The 20,915-nt window shown below is 41.1% G+C and overlaps 1 protein-coding gene across 1 annotated transcript; it reads right to left on the bottom strand.

Annotated features, from left to right (window-relative positions):
- Positions 1 to 6,979: 6,979 nt before the first annotated feature.
- On the bottom strand, positions 6,980 to 20,678 carry nes (nestin). Its single transcript, XM_034203030.1, is given in 7 exon segments — positions 6,980 to 10,246; positions 10,770 to 10,837; positions 13,978 to 14,102; positions 15,725 to 15,988; positions 16,349 to 16,497; positions 16,500 to 16,695; positions 20,323 to 20,678. Coding segments are annotated over 7 exon segments (3,675 nt in total). The 5' UTR covers positions 20,524 to 20,678; the 3' UTR covers positions 6,980 to 7,574.
- Between the last annotated feature and the right edge of the window lie 237 nt (positions 20,679 to 20,915).

Raw genomic sequence — 20,915 nt, forward strand, 5'->3', positions numbered from 1 at the left:
ACATTCGGTCTATATGCTGTAAAATGTATTATCTCTTGGATTTACACACGGCATCTATTGCACGTCTGTCCGTCCTGGGAGAGGGATCCCTCCTCTGTTGCTCTCCCTGAGGTTTCTCCCATGTTCCCCTTAAACTGTGGGTTTTCTCTGGAAGTGTTTCCTTGTACGATGTGAGGGTCTAAGGACAGAGGGTCTAAGGATAGAGGGTCTGAGGACAGAGGGTCTGAGGACAGAGGGTCTAAGGACAGAGGGTCTAAGGACAGAGGGTCTAAGGATAGAGGGTCTGAGGACAGAGGGTCTGAGGACAGAGGGTCTAAGGACAGAGGGTCTAAGGATAGAGGGTGTCGTTTTTCTCATACTGATATTCTGAACAATCTGTGCTGTTGTATTTGCTGTAAAGTGTCTCGACTGTTGGCTATTTTTATTATACAGCACTTTGGCTCGACCAAAAAGCGGTTATAAATGTGCTATATAAATAAAACTTGATTTGATTTGATTTGAATACCCCAACCCATAGATCCGTGGGTGAATAATGTCAATCACCACATTACACACATCCCTTCACATTTACATTTTAATTTACATTAAAGTATTTCGTGAGGCCTTAAATGTTAAATATAATTAGGGTTGTAGTTGAAGAGTTTGTAAATGATTGCGTTGCCTGGCAACCACAACCACACACATGGATTAACATCGATTTAATACATTAATGTAGCCTTTGTTTCTGCTCAAAGAGGTGTCGACCAGCTGGGGCAACAAGAAAATCGGCGAAATCGAGTGTGACTATGAAAAAATAAATAATTATTATATTAATATTGACAATAACAACCGACCGTCGGGGAGCGTTCTCATGGCATCTATTATCAACGCTAGGGAGGTCTATGAAGGTCTATGGGACGCCCTGCCCGTTGAAAACTGACTCTCAAGGGGTACCCTGTCCGTAATAGAGTGACGGGGAGCGGCCCCGACCGACCGTCAACATGTGACGGGTTGGGAGTGAGAAGGTGTTGCTTATTTTGAAAAGGGGCAGCTCTTATTAAACCTTCTGACTGTGGCCTCAGACATCCAGGTCACAACCTTTGCTAATACTGTTCTCATGGAGGATTGCAGTTTCATGCTGTAGTCACGAGTGTCTCCTCTCACCCTGGATCAGACCTGCAGCTGTCTGCAGCAGATTGCACATCGCAGGGCAACCTCTATTTGAATGTGTTCTGATGACAGGATAGGCATCATTTGACCGTGTTGTAAAGCTGTCAGATGCCTTAAGCTCTGTTCAGATTGATGAGATAGATGACTCCTGGTGTTTAAATGAGGAGGGGTCAACGCTGAGTAGGAGACCATGAGGTTCAAGAAGGCAATGGATGAAAGAGGCAACATGTTCTGTATTTCCCCTACCTTTCTCAAACCTCTGCCTCCTGGATGTGGATATCGTGTCCACCACTGCACCTTGTATGCTGCTGCTAAGAGGAGCATGGGCCTGTCCTTGACTTCTTTATTAACTGGTGTGAGAAGTCAAACCTGCTTCTAAACACCTCAAAAACAAAGGAGATGGAAATTGATTTTAGAATAGCACAATCGCCCAACCCTACTCTTTTATTAAATAGTGAGCCCATTCAATGTGTCACTGAGTACAAGTATCTTGGTGTCGTGCTTGACCACAAGCTCAGATGGGATGTTTGGTCTGAGAAAATAAATGCTAAGTCTCAACAAAGAATGTTTTTTTTACGTAAATTATTGTCTTTTAATGTCGGCAACAGAATGGTGAAGATGTTTTATCATGCTTTTATCGAAAGTGTGCTCTCCTTCGGCATCATATGCTGGTTCGGCAACGCAACTGAGGCACAGAAAAAGTCAGTCAGGAGGGCCGTAACTATGTCCAGTAAATTGACAGGAATCTAATTTGCTAATATAGAAAGCTTATACAAGGACAGAGTTTTAAAACTGGCACACAATATTGTGAGTGACCTGAGACACCCTCTTGCCTCTTACTTTGAACTGTTGCCATCCGGGCGGAGATATCGTGCCTCTTATTTCAAAAAGAACAGATCTAGGCTGTCTTTCGTCCCACAAGCCATCAAACTCTTGAACAAATGATGGCTAGGACGCCCTGTTTACCCAGCTGGTCTGGCCCTGTCCCCCCTATTTCGCAAATGAGGGCCTATAGGCGCCTCGTCATGTCTGCCGATATCTGGTTTTCTTATGTCTGTTTGTTTTTATCTGTGTCTATGTTGTTGTCAGTGATGTATTGTCTTATCTTTTTAAATGCCTCTGTGATGTGCTGCAACCCATTTTCCCCTCGGGGACTAATAAACGAATACTATACTAATTGGCCGTCTTTGTCTGCACACAGACTTTCCCATTGGTTGGGTTTATATAAATCTCACCTCTTATATTTGCACTTATATGTGTAAAAAACAAAGTCTACATGGCCTGCGCTCCCAAGATATCATTCAGATGCTGGTTCCTAAAGTGAAAACAGAACTAGGTAAAAAAAGCTTTTAAATATGCTGCAAGTCCATCTTAAAGGACAGAGGACAAGAATCCATTGGTCGATGTGATTGCTCGTATACCCCCTAATTTAAGTCGTTTTAAAATTGTGCCAGTTTTTTATGTTTTATAACCGTTTCTTTTATTTGCATATTGACTGGTTAATGTGCCATTTCAGTTTTACAGCTGTCTTTTTCTCTGCCTGTATTGTTTGTGTTCATTTGTTGTAACTTTGTTCATGCTGCCCTCTTGGCCAGGTTGCTCTTGAAAAAGAGATTTTAATCTCAATTAGACTTTCATGGTTAAATAAAGGATACATTCATTTGCAATACACCCATTGTCTTCAGAGCATCCTGCATTTCTTCACAGGTGCCTTGGGATTCAGGAGGGCACCATTTGACCACATGGTCCAACCAAATACTATGTTTCAATCAAGTCTTGTTACTTCTGGGAAAAACGTTGCACAAATCCTAATTTCTGGTCCTACTGTAGATAAACCGCAATGCAACACTTTGTTAGTTGCGCCTCCTGCAGGGTTCCAGACTCGTTACTCAGTAGTGGTTTTCTCTCTCAGCTTATATGTGGTTTTGTGCCTTTTCTGACATAATGGGAATCTGAAATGGGAGACACCTGCTCCACAGTCCGGCTAAATCAATGGCATGAGGAGTAAATCAATGGAGACAGGATGACATATGGCTTGCAGAGCACACACACTTCCACCAAGACGTCAACCCTCCTAATGGACTCGTACACGCCCCCGTTCCCAATAATCAGTGGTCATGGCTGGCCCACTGGATTGTGATGATACCCAGTGCTGGAACATAATAACATCGTGTATAAGATGGTCATTTGCAGCATTTAAGTACAACGTTCAGGTTACTTTTCCACATCTCACCTTCACCAAGCCTCCTTTCCCAAGCCTGTGACTAATGGGAAAACCCCTGAATGGATTTCTGACATTTTATCCGGTTCCTCTACAACCCTGGTATTTCTTTGTTTGGCTATTTTAAAGTTATATTATCACAAATATTCTACATTTACTATTTATTTGACATATTTAGTTACACATTACTTTGCAAACTAATACTAAACTAATACATTACAATATATTATTGCAGCAGAACAGGCAGTATTATAAAAAACATTTAAAGCATGGATACATGTCAGTAGAGCCACTGAACACTAATATGAACCTGAACCTGAGCAGAATAGGGCCCCTTTAAACAATATTTGCAGCCTCAAAATGGTTTGTATTCCAATGTGATGGATGCCTTTGGTTTTGCTTCAAGACCGAAGGGTGTGTCGGGGCTGAGGTTTGTTAGAAATAGACAATAACCTCCAGCATCAGACAGATTGGATCAGAAATAGTGTTGTTGTGTTTCTGAAAGCCAAACCGAACTGGTGCTCATGTTCAGAAATATCTGCATGCTTCTATAATTGTTTCATATTGTATTTGGCCAGAAACAATTTCTAACTGTGCCGATAAGTCACATCAAACAACAACAACAACACTTCAGTATCATCCATGCCCGGTTTCTTGGTGTCTTGGGAGCTTGTTAGTGAAACTTGGCTCTCGGTGAACGTGCGCTGCCGTCGGCTCGTTTGACCCTCAGTAACGAGGTTTCACTGCGTCACCATGCCAAGGAATAACATGACTCCAGCGGATATCTAACGATACGTCCCACCTAGAAGATGATTAAATAGTTACCACGAATCTGTGCCAAATGTTTTTTTAGATCTGTGCCAAACCGACTCTTAACTACATGTTGTATATTTCAAAAACAGCAGGGTGCCTCGATGCTCTCCGTTGTTGTAAATGTCGCCTAATGAGTTAAAGCCAAACTTCGTGAATTAACTTTATGTTGTTTGCCGACTAACTGAAAATGAAATTAGAAAAAGGTGCTCGTGAGACTGTGATTATTTATGGTAAAAAAATAACTTATTATTATATTATGTATTTATTGATACCACGTTTTGACTTGATCATTTTTAGTTTTTGATACATGCTAACAATTATTCAGATCCCTAACATTACCAATACATAAATGTTCAAAACTCCAACAAAAGTAAAGTCTCACATTTCAAATCCCACTTGAGTAAAATTATAAATATTACCCTAAACCCTTTAAGTATCAAAAGTAAAAGTACCTAATCTGCAAAAAATGTACCTCCATTTGTGCTATATTGTTTTATGATATTATCATATTGTCAAGTACCATGTTACTGTTATGTTACTAAAGTTATACATGTTTAGGACTACGTTTGTAATACGTTGGATAATTGTACCTGCAAAAAGTTACTCAAATCTGTTAAAAGTGTTAAAAGTGTATCTTGCTTGTTAATGCAAAAATGTTAATCTAATAAATTCCGTAAAACCTTTTTATGGGAGTAAACATGTATTATTTTCCTCGTCAGAATGGAAGTACAAAGTAGCATTGAGTGAAAATACTGAATTAAAATACAATAATTTCTCAACAGTTGAGTAAATGCATTTAGTTTCCTGCCACTGTGTATAATCCAGTTTGTTGAGAGAATAGGAACGATGCCAGGCAGCTGCCGTGAAGCCATTCCTGCCGTTTCCTTCCTCTCTGAAGCCTCACTTGGGCAGTGAGGAGGCCATCATTGTTAGGACAACTGACTAATGAAGGACAAGGGGGGAGGAGAGGAGCTGAGGTCACACATTGTTCCCTCTTTCGGACGCTTTCCTTGGCCGACTCATTGGAAGGCTGTTTGCTTTTTGAGTGCCTCGCAACGCTTTGTTAGCGCTTGTTTTTGAGGTCAGTGAAGCTGGGATGTTGCCCAGTTCTTCCTCACACTCACTCACACACACACACACACACACACACACACACACACACACACACACACACACACACACACACACACACACACACACACACACACACACACACACACACACACACACATTTGAATACTTTATTTGGTTCCACAAATTATATTACATAGACAGGGAATCAAATATATCGGGGCTAAGCAGCACAGAACACTTAGGGGAACACATAGCATCTCCTTCTCCACACGGCTAAGCTGCCAATAGCAGCTGAAACAGAGCAATATTTGGCAATTTGTTTGGCTTTTCTCTTTGACATTCCAGCAATTCTCAGACCAATCATGGTGCATTTATATACATGGCCAAGACTTCCGAATATAAGTATGCTGTATCTACACTTGTACCCAAAGCTGGTTATCACATCGAGCAGTGGTTGGTATTTGTATATACTTGTCCTGGAAAGCCTGGTCCATGTACAGGTCAAAGGCACAGCCTACTTCTAATATTAGCACCTCCCTGTGGTTGGTGTCAACAAAAACAACATCAGGTGTATTTGGGATGTTAGAAAAGACATCATTAGTAAAACCAAACCATTCTGGTAGCACTCTAGCGTGCTTGTACATTGCTGCGCTAGATGGTAAGATGTTTCGTACCGCATCAGACACAATGTCCACAATACGGTCATGACGGGCTATGTACAGGTGTTTGTATGCATTACATCCATTTGTTATGTGTGCAATGGATTCTAGGTGTTGTTGTGAATCCTGATGGTTTAAACAGAATGGAGTGTGAATGCGAGGGTACCAGGTGGACAGATTGTACTTAGTGGGTAATACCTGCAGTCTTGCTTTGATGGTAAATGCACACACACACACACACACACACATACACACACACACACACACACACACACACACACACACACACACACACACACACACACACACACACACACACACACACACACACACACACACACACACACACACACACTATTCTTAGAGTTTAACAACATGTTTTTATGTTGGAATTAATAGAATATTTTCTCTCCACCATAGTGACTGAAAAAGGCTTCCTCCTTGTATCAGTATTAAAGGTATTGCATGTTTTATTGTATGTACTGGTGGCGCATAATTTATGGATCTACATTAACACAATTTCAAGGACGTTTCATTGAAATAATGACATTTGACGCCTAATACAAAGAAAATTACTTATTTTGTCTTGAAAGCATGGCCATTTTACACCCAGTTTATATTCATTTGTTATTCATTTACCACAATTAACTTCATGCTCTATATATTTCCTTGTATCCTTGCCTTTGCATTTGTTTATATCCAGAAACTTGTGGTGATGCTAACATCCATTGATGTGTATGAATTGTCTCTATTTTCTATAAATCTGTTTGACGTATAAATTGGACACAAATCCGACATAATTAAGAAATTACGGCCCAGTAAAAAGTATTACCTTTGTCCGTATGCAATACATATCAAAAGTCTTGAACTCACTGAGTTGCCAACATTTCTATTTGTTTAAGAAAAGCTAACCGATTGCAATAGAATAAAAATATCATATCAGCTGTTAACGATTCAAACTCAGCTTTCCAGAAGACACATAGACGGTTCAATAGTCAACAAATAAACACATGTATATTTGTGTACACAAGATGTGAAGCGTTCAAACAAAGAGACTCAGATCCTGTCATCATCAATCTACTGTTTATTTTGGAGTATAAATGTACCGCAATAATAACTTGATAGATGGAAATAAAAAGTCTAACAGTCAAATAAAAACATTTTGCTTATCCAAGCCAATGTGTGTTACCATAACCTTTTACAACCAGGTATTCGTGATGTTAAACACGCAACGACGAGTCCGTTGTTGTCCAGTTCAATGAGATAACTGTTGGTTTGAAACACCGTGAAATAGCAGCTCTACCAGAAAACCTCCCCTTCTGGTCTCATTGATTCCCATCAGTCCGTACAATCAGATTAAGCAGCAATGCATCGACTTTCAAATGACATTCTTTGTTCGTTCCATCATGCAAAAACCTTCCTCCATAGCATGCACACCGAGAGACTACACAAGTTTTAATGATAATGCTAAAAGAAAACATGGTTAGTCGAATATGTCAGTAAGGAAAGGTGGCAAGTATCTTTAGAGACAGAATTGGCACATAAGCGCCGCTGATGTGCGCACCAAGGCACAACTTTGGTTTTCAAACTAAAGGCAGGATACAGACTTAACACTGAAGAGGTCTAGAATTGGTTTAGCTCAACATTTTGACTACTTTTTAAACCGGTTCCCCCTCAGAGGACCAGGATTCCTCCTCTGCGTCAGACTCGTCAGAATGGACCCCCTCCCCCTCAACGACATGTCTACCCAACACCTGCTTCACCTCCGAATGCATCTGCTCATGCTCTTTCTTCGCGGACAGGGTTTTAGACGAGTCAATATCCTCCCTGGAGATCCAGTTATCCACATTTTCCGAACTCCCCCAAACCATATTGTCAGCAAACCCTAGATTCTGATTGGTTTGCTCCGCTGCTTCGTTACGGGCATCATCTGGTTGATAGGTGGCACCGGTCTCCAAGGAGGACGACCAGAAGTCATTCTTTAAGTCCTTCGTTACAAAGATTTCTTTTTCATCAGGAACACTGTCGGGGGACATCTCTAAAGGCTTCTCTTGATGTGTCCTAACTCCGTCATCGTGCAGATAACCTTCAGCTTGTTCAGTCACATTCTCACATGTTGCACTTTGATCTCTTGAATCCTCACTTGGGTTCTCAAGAACTTCCCATTCAGCTGTTTCTGGAACTTGCGGGAATTCCTGAGATTCTGTCACATCCTCAGTTAGACTTTCTTGGGATTCATTGGATGATTTCACAGGTGCAACCTCTTTCACATCCTGCAAGACTTCCTGATCTGATATTACCTCTAATACAGACTTTGGATCGTCTGAGTTTTTGACTTCTTCCATGTCTGGCCTTCTGATATAGTCAGTAAAGTCAGGGTAATCTTCGGTAACATCAGCATGTGTCACCATGGATGCATTGTGTTCATCCTCTTCCTCTGTTTTCCCTGGAGCCTCACGATCTTTATTCTGAACCTCCTCATCATCCAAAGCTTGAGGCATTACCGGCCAATCACTGAACCTCTCGTAGGCTTGATCTATAATGGTAGTGGAAGATGCCAGTTGGTGGTTTACTCTCACTTCAGTCTCTGCACGAAAATACTTCCCAGCATCTTCTTTTTCCGGCATTTCCAGATGTTGCATCTCCTCATTCTCACTGACCTGCTGCTGAGCAAAGTGAGCGCTGTAGCTGTCTGTGGCCAAGTTTTCCAATTCCTGTTCCACAAGTCTGTCTGTCTCCAACTCCTCGTCGTAGTCCACATATGTTGGTGCCGTTGGTTTGGTCAGTTCTTCAGGTGCTTCCTCCGAATGTCCCTCACTGACTTTCCCGATCCTTTCTTCTTTATTCACCAGTGAAGCCTGCTCAACATCCCGGTCTCCAATGTGAGAATATCCCAGATTATAGTCCTCGTCCAATGCTTCTCCTTCCACTTCTTCACACATGTCTTCCATGGTTCCAAATCTCTTGGACTTGCCTTCGCTCCACGATCCCAACTCTCCGATCTTCTTTTCCTGCTCACCTTCACTGCACTCGCTCTCCTCCGGGTGTGAGGCGTGAGTGTTAGCGTCACACTCATCGCTCTTGTATCGAATCAGAGGACGAGTGTCGGCGAGAGTGTTTTCCTGAGCGTAGCTGTCACTCTCCACCTCCGTCCGCCATGACACAGAGACGTTTTGAGAATCCTCCTCTTCATCCTCTTCTTTGTCGTCTTGGTCTAACACAGCATGCTTTCCTTCATCATCCACTTGTGTGTCCATCATTGCAGAGGACACGTTGTTGTCCTGCTGCACATCTGTGGCAAAACCCTGCCTCATTTCTCTCTTCTCATGATCTCTTGCTGATATATCTTCCTCTGGTTCGGCGTGCTTTTGCTTCTCTTCATCCTTATTTACGCCATCCTCTGTCTTCACATCAACCTTCCTTTCTATAACACTATCCCATGTGTCCATCTCTTCTCCGTCAGGGTACAACCTATCCTCCAGTTCATTTGTTCTTTCTATAGAACCGCCGATTTCTTGCCTCATCTCGACTGCATCCTCCTTACGGGTGATTTCCTCTCTGATGTTGAACACGTTTTCTTCAGGCTCACATTCAGACCTTTGACTTCCGGTCCTTGAATCATAGTTTGGTTCAATTACCGCCTCGGCTTCAGAATCTGACCTTTCCTCCCGCACATGTTCTTGTTCCTTGCCTTTCCACTCTTTCTCTACCCACGCTTCAATTGGAGCATGCTGGTTCTGTGGGATTCCAAAAGGCACATCCCTTTCCGAGTCATCTGAGAAGCCACCGTGCTCTTCGGACATTTTGACATGGTATGGTGTAAGACTAGGAGCGGTGAACTGATGCTGACTAACCTCCTCATTAAAGGCTGGCTCTTTGCTGAGAGCGGACTCAACCTGATAGCTGACAACTGACTTGATAACAGATCCTTCCTCACGAGGCTTTACACCAACATTCCAGTCCTCTTCACCTTCCTTGTCCACTGGTGTTGTTTCAGCCTCCTGCTCATTGGGAGGTGATAGAGGCTCGGCGTAGGTGACTTTCTCTTGAACCTCTTGTGGTCTGAAATTCTCAATGGCTCCATCATGCAGTATTTTGGGATAAGGGGTGACCCATGTTGACTTTGTTGTGTCTTCATACGTAGATTTTGTAGACGTCTTTGGAGTTTCAGTGACGGTAACATGTTTTCTACTCCATGTTGGTGTTGAATTGATCGCTGTTGGTCTTCTTCCTGTTATACCGCGGACAGATGAAAGGGAAGTGGTTTTGTGGCGAGTGGACATCTGGCTCTGGTAATTCTTTGTAACCCCCCGAGGACTGAAACCTGCATCTGTGGAGGACAAGAGCTCATGAATACACAATAAACTGAGCTACTGTAGTAATAATAATGACTTGCATTGACATCTCTTTGGTTCAAACCAATTTCTATGCAACATTTACAGCTAAATCTACAGTATCATAGATATTTGATTTCTCCACAGCTTTCACTTGTATTTGAAACCATCCCAAGTCATCTTAACATGACAGAGATACTGTGGAGAACCCTCCATCCTTCCACATTATTAAAACATATGAAGGGTGGACACTAATGGGGAAATATTGATCGTCCTTTCCTTTCGCCGATGTCTGAGTTGCCGGAAAGCAAAGCCATTTGGCTCAATAACCTTCGGGGACTGTCTTGCATTACAGGACCCAAAGTGCCTACCTCAGCTCCCACCAAACTAATGAGATTACCAACTGTATCAAACATGTCTCCTGCTCTGAGAGCTTTTAGTTATTCCCTTACATATGACAGTGCAGATAAAGAAGAGGTTTTTATGCAGTGATGTATTAACGCTGTTTACTTTAAGTACCTGAGATGTTTCTCGGATGATTTGACAAAGAGATATCTCCCCTGAGGCTTTCAGCGTCCAGCAAAGCTCTGTAGAGACAAACAACAAGAACATCAAGAACATTTTTTTTAACATTTGCATCTTTTACACACACCATGTGATACATGTAGGGTTTGTAAATTGGAGTTGATGCTGCACACGGAGCGATTTGTGAGCAGGGTGACTTTTGTTGCTCTTGAGCAGCAGGAACGGACTGTTGTTATGGTAATGAAGGACAGGGCCATTGAGGAGCCATCTGCAGCACACACACCTCTACCATTAATCCCACACACACACACACACACACACACACACACACACACACACACACACACACACACACACACACAGAAACATATTATGATTAGCCCATGCAGCACTAATATCTCTGTCTCCATTCAAACATGTGGACCACACCAGCCTCCATTCCAACACATAATACAATTAGCTGCATGCGTGGCCTTTTTTTAATCTTTAAAATACAATTACATGATAAATCTGGGCACGGCAACAGTTCCATGTGCCGTGAATCACATTGAAATGTATCCTCTAGTTTTTCCTCCCCCCTCAGGCTCTCCTCTGCTATCCTAGACTCCCATCGTTCATAAATCGGTATCTTCTCACTGAGGAGCGAGGGGTCAATATTTAGAGAATGAGCGGGGGAACAGGAGAAAGGAGACACCACTATAGAGCTACATAATGTATAAGATAATCCGTCCCAAGACATCAGAGGCTGCTGTTTCAATGAGTGACCTTTAGCTCAGGCGGCTGCACCCGCTGTGGACGGATCTGTATTGGACAAAGTCTCCCATCGATGTTTGTCTACCCTGTTACTGAGCAGCAGCGTTACAATGGGTCAAACTAATCCTCTAAATCACAGCTGACAGAGTTGCAATGATAATCAGATGCTGATGTCAGGGGTTGCAACTCCCATTGTCGTGTTTACATGTTTGGATCCTGATACCTTGGAGACAATGTTCCAACAGGGCTGCAGTTAAAGATATGTATCATTAAGTATCAGTCTGCCTATTAGATTTTGTAACCAGACGAGCAGCAAATGGGATGCTTTTAAATGTTCCTTTGATGCAGTCAGAGCTTGGTAAAGCTGCATTCTCCCACTATGCTCCCTTTTTATGGAATACGCTGCAAGTAAAACTTTGTCTCGAGGCACTTCCTACTGTAAATGCTTTTAAAGGTATGCTACGATTAGCCCTTCATGAAACATGGAACTGTTTGACCTGATGCTGATGTGATTATGCTTCTTGCACAAATGGCCTTCTGTATTTATATTTGAATTGTATGTTTTTTGTTTAATGCCCTTGTTTTATGTTGAAACTTGTTGTGTGCCGTGTTGGTCAGGACTCCCTGGAAGAAGAGATCTTGTATCTCAATGGGACATTCCTGGATAAATAAAGGATAAATAAATTTAAATAAAAATGGTTTAATCTGCATAAGGTCAGATAATGGTCAAAAAGTACATCCCGACTCTCTAAAGCCCAATGCATGTCTTCAACAAGCTTTTTTTTTCACCAAATGCGTCCGAGAACGTAAAAGTGTTTAGTTAACTTTGATATAAGACCGACATAAGCTGCAGATCCTCCATGTTGCATTATAACTGACTAATGGAGATGGTGACTATCTTGGAAAAACAAGTATGTCCAGTGTTGGATAAATCAAATTGCAGCTGGGTGTTTCCATGTGAGCGTGATATCATTTGAGCAAGTCATCATGAAGATAAACAATGTAGGAAAACTCAGGACTGAGTCAGCTCCCATGAGGGAGGCGGCTTTTACCAAACATCTCAAATCCGTTGGTAGAAGAGATGCATCCTTCCTCCCACACACGTCTGACATCAAACATGTGATATCTTTAGACCATCCACCGAGTGAAGCTTTAATACTTTCAATCGCAGCGGGCCGCCAACAGTGACACTATCTGAACGACACCGTTATCATGAAAGCTGCACAAAGGCTGGAAACATATCTCCGTCAATTCTTCATCTCCGCTTTCATTTCAATCCTGTGATCACAACGACAGTCATATCATAAGAGCTAGTTCTCACCCATTGATCACAATGTCTTTGATGGGAAAGAAAACAGAGCTCAAAGCTGAGAGGTGTGTAACTATTAACGATAGAACTTTGCAATACAGTGAAGTTAAGCAAGCATGTTTTAAAAATGTACATTTATTTTGCTCAAAAAGAAAAGAAGACACTTGTAGAAATCCCAACCCTATACTTTATCAATATAATGTTTATTGCCTAAGCTAAACCAAATAGGTCCCATCTTTGCACATTCTACCGCGTACCTTTTAGGAGTAATGCCTTTTTTCTCTGTATCGACTATCAGGTATTGATCAGCTGTGATTGTGAATGTACAAGAGGGAAGACGTGGTGACGGCTGTCCTGGAACATTCAGAGCATGTAATGAACCCACCTCTCAGTCTCTCACCCAATAGATGCTGGAAGGGCCCAGTTTGTTCCTGTGACTCAATGAAGCACACAAAGTTTGGCCTCCGAGTTCAACATTTACCAGAACTGCTGAAACAATTTCACAACATTCATCTGCTACCTAGTCATTATTTACCTATGATCTAATATATCATTCCAATAACTGGCATATAGACTCGTATTGCACTATTCCACTTTTTTTACAACTATTTTTCTTTGGTATTACTTTTAATATAATATACTTTAATATTGCTTTAATATTGTGTTGCATTGTTGGAGAAGCCTGTGACCTAAGATTTTCAACGACATAATGACTCTGTAGCTATGTTAGTTTGACAATAAAGAACCTTGAACCTTGAACCGTGATCTTCTGCATCCATGCAGCAAACAGCAAGAACACTATAGTGATTCCTTTAATACAGCCGCTTGGTCTCAGCTCTTGGATAACTCTGGATTTGAGAAGTTACTTAAATTAAAAGGGAATTTATTTGATGTTGGTCTATATTGGGAAGAGTTTTTTTTGGACCAGGGCAATCACCTGACAAACCCTTAAAGATGTAGTACCACAGTTTGGCCACTACTCTAAAGCCCTGCACTGTTTCTTGTTTAACCCTGCAGCTGAAACTCAGGAATGTTTGGTTGGTCTTGGTCTCTATTCTTGATATTTGACCGCTCATATCTTGACAATGCTACATACTGTATGGTTCACAGTTCCTTGGTGCTTAAAGCAGTGTTTTGTACCTGTACGTCGCCACCTCCAGGCCCAGAGCCACTTTCTGCTGCTGCAGGCCTCGGTTCTCCAGGAGAAGATGATCGATGTGATCGCTCAGCTCCTCTCTCTCCGCCTCCAGGCTCTCCCAATGCTCCTGACAAAACAGGAAGGGAAGCAGGAAGAGGAAGCGGTTAAAAAAAGGTATGAATGCATTCTCACAGTGAAGTGGTAAACAAACAGTTTTTGTGTTGGGTTGTGTTTGCTGAAAGCGACAGTAAATCTGTTGTGTTATGGTTTGTTTTCATCACAGTGGGGTCAACTGTGGGATTTCTCTGGAAGTGTTTCTTGTACGATGTGAGGGTCTAAGGACAGAGGGTCTAAGGACAGAGGGTCTAAGGACAGAGGGTCTAAGGACAGAGGGTGTCGTATTGTCATACTGATATTCTGTACACACTGTGAAGTCCACTGAGACAAATGTAACGTTTGTGATATTGGGCTAAATACACATTGATTGATTGGTTGATTGATTGACAGTACATGCATCAGTGCTGGTATTAGCACGACCTCTCTGAGGAGGAGGCAGCGTTGAATTCAAACGTTCTTTATTTGGGTACTTCACCCCTCAGACCTCACTGTGACCCAGAACTAATCCTTACAAACCCCAGCCTATAAATATGTAGCCCCGCCCCCTGCCCCTTTCATACCAATGTTTTCATTCAATCAGAATTTAAATTAGCTTTCTGAGGGAATAACTCACACCTGCTCCTTAAACACTTGGTGTCTGGCACATTTTAAAGGATTTAAAGGGCCCCTTTCAGCCTTTTGGGGTTTCCCATTCCCATTCCCCATTTGTTGGTGTAAATACTTGTCTTCAGCATCCTTTTTTAATGCTAAATTGTTTCTTAAAAATACTTATTTTGTATTATACTTATATATATTTGATTTACTTTCGAATTTTTTTAGATTGTTTATGTTCGCACCACCAGACACCAAAGCAAATTCCTTGTATGTGTAAACGTACCTGGAAATAAACTTGATTCTCTGCAATCCTGTGTTTCCTCCAGAGGGACTTTCTCTCTGCAATTGACTTTGAATATAATTGTAATGGAGTATGTCTAGACTGTAACATTTCTACTTTGTAAAGGATGTGAGCATTTACCATGAGCACAATACCTTTTAATGTGAGATATTTTTAAGCCTTGACCAGTCATGTTACCGGTTAGGGTATCTCGACTTCATTGTTCCTCCCTGACCTCAGTGCAGATTATCAGCTGTTCCCCTGTGGCCTGTCACTTCTCTATTTCAGACAGTGTCTATTTCTGACACGTAAAACCCTGAGAGAGAGATTGCATCTTAACAAGTAACACTGGATGCCAATGTGAAGATTATTTAACTCAACACGTTCCTAAATTCTCAGAAGTTATTTATCACAACTTCTCTAAAAGTAAAAAAGAACAAAAGTCAAATTTGAGTTCTTGTGTTTTATCTCTCCATACTATATAGGATATATTTTATATATAAATACAACGTCTATTTGAAGCCTGAAACAATTATTTAATACATGTACAAACAATGCATTAACATTGATCCTTCTTACTTAACTAATGAGTCGTTTCATTCAAGTTTTCTTTAGTGAATTGATCATTTGTTGTTTTCATGCCATATGCCTTTGTGTACAGCCAAAGACACATTGAGAGTACGTAGCCCAGGCTTTATGACAGATGTTTAGACAGATGGCAGATCAGGATGTTTTCCAGCAGGTGTGGATGCTCTCACCTGTAGTGTCTGGATCTCCTCTCTGTATCCGTCTCCCTGCTGCTGGGCGTTCCTCTCCAGATGCTTCCTGACGTCCCGAGCCGAGTCCATCTCCTTCTCCAGAGCTCTGAGCTTCATCTCGCTCTCCTTCCTCTCCTTGTTCACTTCTGATAGGCGGCTCCTGCTCTGGTTCAGTGTCTCCTCCAGCTGATCTAACTGAGTCTGATGAACCTCCGCCTCCACCTGCCAGGCTCTGGTTGCCCTCTGCGAGAAATCCTGTCCCACCTAGAGATTGAAAAAGTACACACATCCTTTACTCAAGTAGAAGTACAGATACTCGTGTTTAAAAATACTCGTAGAAGTACTGACTACACTTCTTTACTCAAGGAAAAGTAAAGAAGTATGGGCTTTGAAATGTACTTCAGTAAAAAGTACACCCTAATTTGCTGTATTCACTGTTACATGTCTGATATGTGTAATATGGAATGTAAAGCGCTTTGAGCATTCGGAAAAGTGCTCTAATAAATGTAATGAAATGAGAAGTAAAAGTAAAAAGTTGTGGAGTAAAGTACTGATACCAGGAAAATGTACTTAAGTACAGTAACAAAGTATTTGTACTCCATTACTTCCCACCTCTGGTCTCACCTGAAGGAGGTCTAGAGTGTGGTTTCCTCTCTGAGCCAACATGGGGGTCATGTTGGCTCTGGAGCGGCTCATCTCGGCCTCCATGTGGCCCACGTCCTCCTGATGGGTTTGGATGAGGTGCATCATCTCGTGTTCCAGCTGATTCACCTCTCCCGGAGCCACATCTGAGCCCTCTGCTCCTCCTCCAGCTCCTTCCTGCTCTGCTCCAGCTTCTTCCTGGCGTCCAGCTGGGCCTCAGCCTCCCTCTGCCGCTGAAAATCCAGGTTTTGAAGCTCCTCGGCCACCTTGCAGACCTCCTTCTCTGCGAAAACACTTTCCCTCCAGGCTGAATCCATCTCCAGCCTCACCTACAGGCAGAGAGGGCAAAAGTACACACATCCTTTACTCAAGTAGAAGTACAGATACTCGTGTTTTAAAATACTCTGGTAAAAGTAGAAGTACTGACTAAACTTCTTTACTCAAGTCAAAGTCAAGAGGCTTTGAAATGTACTTCAGTAAAAAGTACCCATAACTAGCAGCTGTTTTAAAGAGTACCTGACCTCCCTTTATATTCATAGAACAATAATGTCATTGTTAGCTAATGAATGTTTCCATGCTGAACAACGACAACATGACAACGTTTCCATTGGTCCCTCTTCTTTAGAGAAGACCAGGAAATGATGGATACACGGATCGTGTTCAAATCAATAGGCACGCAATGACTCTAAAGAATAATGATCACGCACCAAACACACATTCAGACTAAAGGAACCAGCTGTTTGGAAAATGAGAGAAGTAGAAAGTACAGGTATTTGAGTTCAACATGTAAGAAGTAGAAAGTACAGGTATTTGGGTTCAACGTGTAAGAAGTAGAAAGTACAGGTATTTGAGTTCAACATGTAAGAAGTAGAAAGTACAGGTATTTGTGTTCAACATGTAAGAAGTAGAAAGTACAGGTATTTGTGTTCAACATGTAAGAAGTAGAAAGTACAGGTATTGGGTTCAACGTGTAGAAGTAGAAAGTACAGGTTCAACATGTGAGAAGTTAGAAAAGTACAGGTTTGAGTCAAATGTAGAGTAGAAAGTACAGGTATTTGAGTTCAACATGTAAGAAGTAGAAAGTCAGGTATTTGAGTTCAACATGTAAGAAGTAGAAAGTACAGGTATTGTGTTCAACATGTAAGAAGTAGAAAGTACAGGTAATTTGTGTTCAACATGTAAGAAGTAGAAAGTACAGGTATTTGAGTTCAACATGTAAGAAGTAGAAAGTACAGGTATTTGAGTTCAACATGTAAGAAGTAGAAAGTACAGGTATTTGTGTTCAACATGTAAGAAGTAGAAAGTTCAGGTCTTTGTGTTCAACATGTAAGAAGTAGAAAGTACAGGTATTTGGGTTCAACATGTAAGAAGTAGAAAGTACAGGTGTTTGAGTTCAACATGTAAGAAGTAGAAAGTACAGGTATTTGGGTTCAACATGTAAGAAGTAGAAAGTACAGGTATTGTGTTCGAAGTAGAAAGTACAGGTATTTGTGTTCGAAGTAGAAAGTACAGGTATTGTGGTTCACCAATGTAAGAAGTAGAAAGTACAGGTATTGTGTTCAACATGTAAGAAGTAGAAAGTACAGGTATTTGGGTTCAACATGTAAGAAGTAGAAAGTACAGGTATTTGTGTTCAACATGTAAGAAGTAGAAAGTACAGGTATTTGAGTTCAACATGTAAGAAGTAGAAAGTACAGGTATTTGGGTTCAACATGTAAGAAGTAGAAAGTACAGGTGTTTGAGTTCAACATGTAAGAAGTAGAAAGTACAGGTATTTGGGTTCAACATGTAAGAAGTAGAAAGTACAGGTATTTGTGTTCGAAGTAGAAAGTACAGGTATTTGTGTTCGAAGTAGAAAGTACAGGTATTTGTGTTCAACATGTAAGAAGTAGAAAGTACAGGTATTTGTGTTCAACATGTAAGAAGTAGAAAGTACAGGTATTTGGGTTCAACATGTAAGAAGTAGAAAGTACAGGTATTTGTGTTCAACATGTAAGAAGTAGAAAGTACAGGTATTTGGGTTCAAAATGCAAGAAGTAAAAGTAAAAGGTCGTCAGAAAAATATGTAGTGGAGTAAAGTACTGATACCAGAAAAATGTACTTAAGTACAGTAACAAAGGGAATCACAAGGCTCCCCACGATAAGATATATTGCGATATTGCAAATCACATGGCTCATATCCATGCCTGTTTTCCCTTCCTGGTTAAAAAATCCCAAATAATTTCACACCTTTGATTTAAACGTGACGGGCGCATTTCTGATTTCTTTCTCCTCTGACTCCATCTTTGTTTGGACTAACTTCCTGCCAATCCCACTGACTTTACCCATGGCCATGACCGCACAACAAAAAGCTCAGCAACATGTAGTGGATTGAAAAAGCAATTGGTACCAAAACTTTTATTTGGATTTGCAATATGAATAGTTCATGTAAATAACCCAATTTGTGTTCGTTGAACCTGAAAAGTGTTTGTGTTACTTTCATTGCAGTTGTATACATGTCTGAAGTGTAATTTAGCTTAACTTCCTGTTTTACTCAGACATGCTTTTATGTTGAAGGTGACTTTGCGCTATTAACAGGAAGTTACTATTCCCAAAGCTAAAACTTGACGGATCAAGAACGGAGATAAAGTACATATATTAACGGAGATATCTACATTTAAATACGGCGATATCAAAACATGAAGTTTACATTTAAGTATTAGCACCCCAAAGAGGCACAAGGTTAGTGTTAACTGTTATATAAATATGTCGTTTGTGTCTTAAGTTGTTAACTTGGCTAACTATTTGAAGTTCACTTGTTTAATGCTATGCTAAAGTAATGCTAATATGGATGTAGCTTAAATGCATTAGTTGTTTTTTGTCTTTGTGTATGAAAATCATCAGTCAAGTGTACGACCAACTTTCGGATGGATATGCTATCGTTTATCTAATAACATATCGATACCTGGCGTCTCAGTGATGCAAATTAGTCGCTTTTCGGCGCCTCCCGCTTTTTTAACGCTCACTTGTGTAATTCGTGGAGAACCGAAGAGTTTACAAAGTTTCTGTTTTGGTGGTCAATCGTGCACATTCATGCATGCGTGAGTCATGGTGAGATATCTGGATTGGTTGCTTTTTCTTTGCACAGAATGAAAGAAAGGAGAAATGAATGGGCTGTGATTTTAGTTTTTTTAAGCAGAGGTTGAGTTCAATCATTTACACGACCCTCGGAGGATGTTGTAAAAATGTAAAGGAAAAAGGTTCCTCACCCCTGCTGTAAATAATAATAAAAACCCTTGATTTATAACTTAACATCTCTGTCTGCTATTGATCTGAGTATATTATAAAGAACAGTTAATTGAAGCACTATAGCACAGGCCTTTGTCAGATGGTATATTACGCTGTTTTGTTCCTGCTTCGAATAGTTCTCTCTCTTTCCACCTACCTGTGTTTGCATCCTGATCCATGGATCGATTCAATATCGCCACAAGCCGTATCGATTATTTTTTACTTTTGTAATGCTATTTTATTTCTATTTTTCGAACGTGTAATTAGGTAGATCATTTTGAATTGTTCATGTCTAGTCTTTTAATTTCTCCAATCTACAATGCCTTGTCTTTTTATGGCTGCAACGCAAACATGTCCCACATTGGGATCAATAGAGTACTTCTTATCTTCTCATAAACCATCAGACTCAGAGACAGTTTCACCCCACAGGCCATGAGGATATTAAACACCTGAACTGTTGGAAGAACATCCATAACATTCATCTGTTTGCAACTTATCAATATTCCAATTACTTGTATATAGAGTATTCTTGCACTATTATATTCTATTTTATTTGTATTTACTTGCACTATTTTATCTGTGTTATTGTATTGCACTGTTGGAGGAGCCTTTGACTTCAGATGTTCATTGTCATATCTAAACTGTAGCTATGTATACAATGACAATAAAAGCCTTGAATCTTATCTTACCTGTAGCATCTCTTCCTCCAGGCCCTTCCTCCGTGAAGATACTCCCTGATTACTGCACCTCATCGCCTCGATCTCTTTCTCCAGAAGTGCATTTTCCTGCTCCAGGAGTTTGACCCGGCTCAGGTAAGTCTCCAGGCGTCGGTTCAGATTCAGCATCTGGTGTTTCTCGTCGCCCAGGTGGAAGGATTTGTGCAGCTCCATGTTAGAAAACAGAGATTTGGCCTCACTCAGAGGAGGGAAACACTGATTATGATTTGGCAGCCGCCTGTATCTCCGTGTCTAGGCCTCAATCAGTGTGTGTGTGTGTGTGTGTGTGGTTTCTGCGAGAGTGAGGCTCTGGAAGTGTTGGAGGGTTCCCTTTCATACAGAAGGGGAGAGAGGAGGGGAGGAGAGGGAGGAGATGGGAAAGGGCAGAGAAAGGGGATGATGTAATTTCCAGGGTTAACTCTTTCACTGCTGCCACTTTTTTTAACAGCTGAGACATCCAAAATGTCTGGCAGTTTATCCCTGAAAGAAATACCAAGATATGTAGAAGATGGGAACTTACAGAAAGCAGGATAAAAAGAGGAATCCCAGTACTGACAGACAGGGAC

Source organism: Gymnodraco acuticeps, unplaced genomic scaffold, assembly GCF_902827175.1.
Source record: "Gymnodraco acuticeps unplaced genomic scaffold, fGymAcu1.1, whole genome shotgun sequence".
Lineage (NCBI taxonomy): Eukaryota > Metazoa > Chordata > Actinopteri > Perciformes > Bathydraconidae > Gymnodraco > Gymnodraco acuticeps.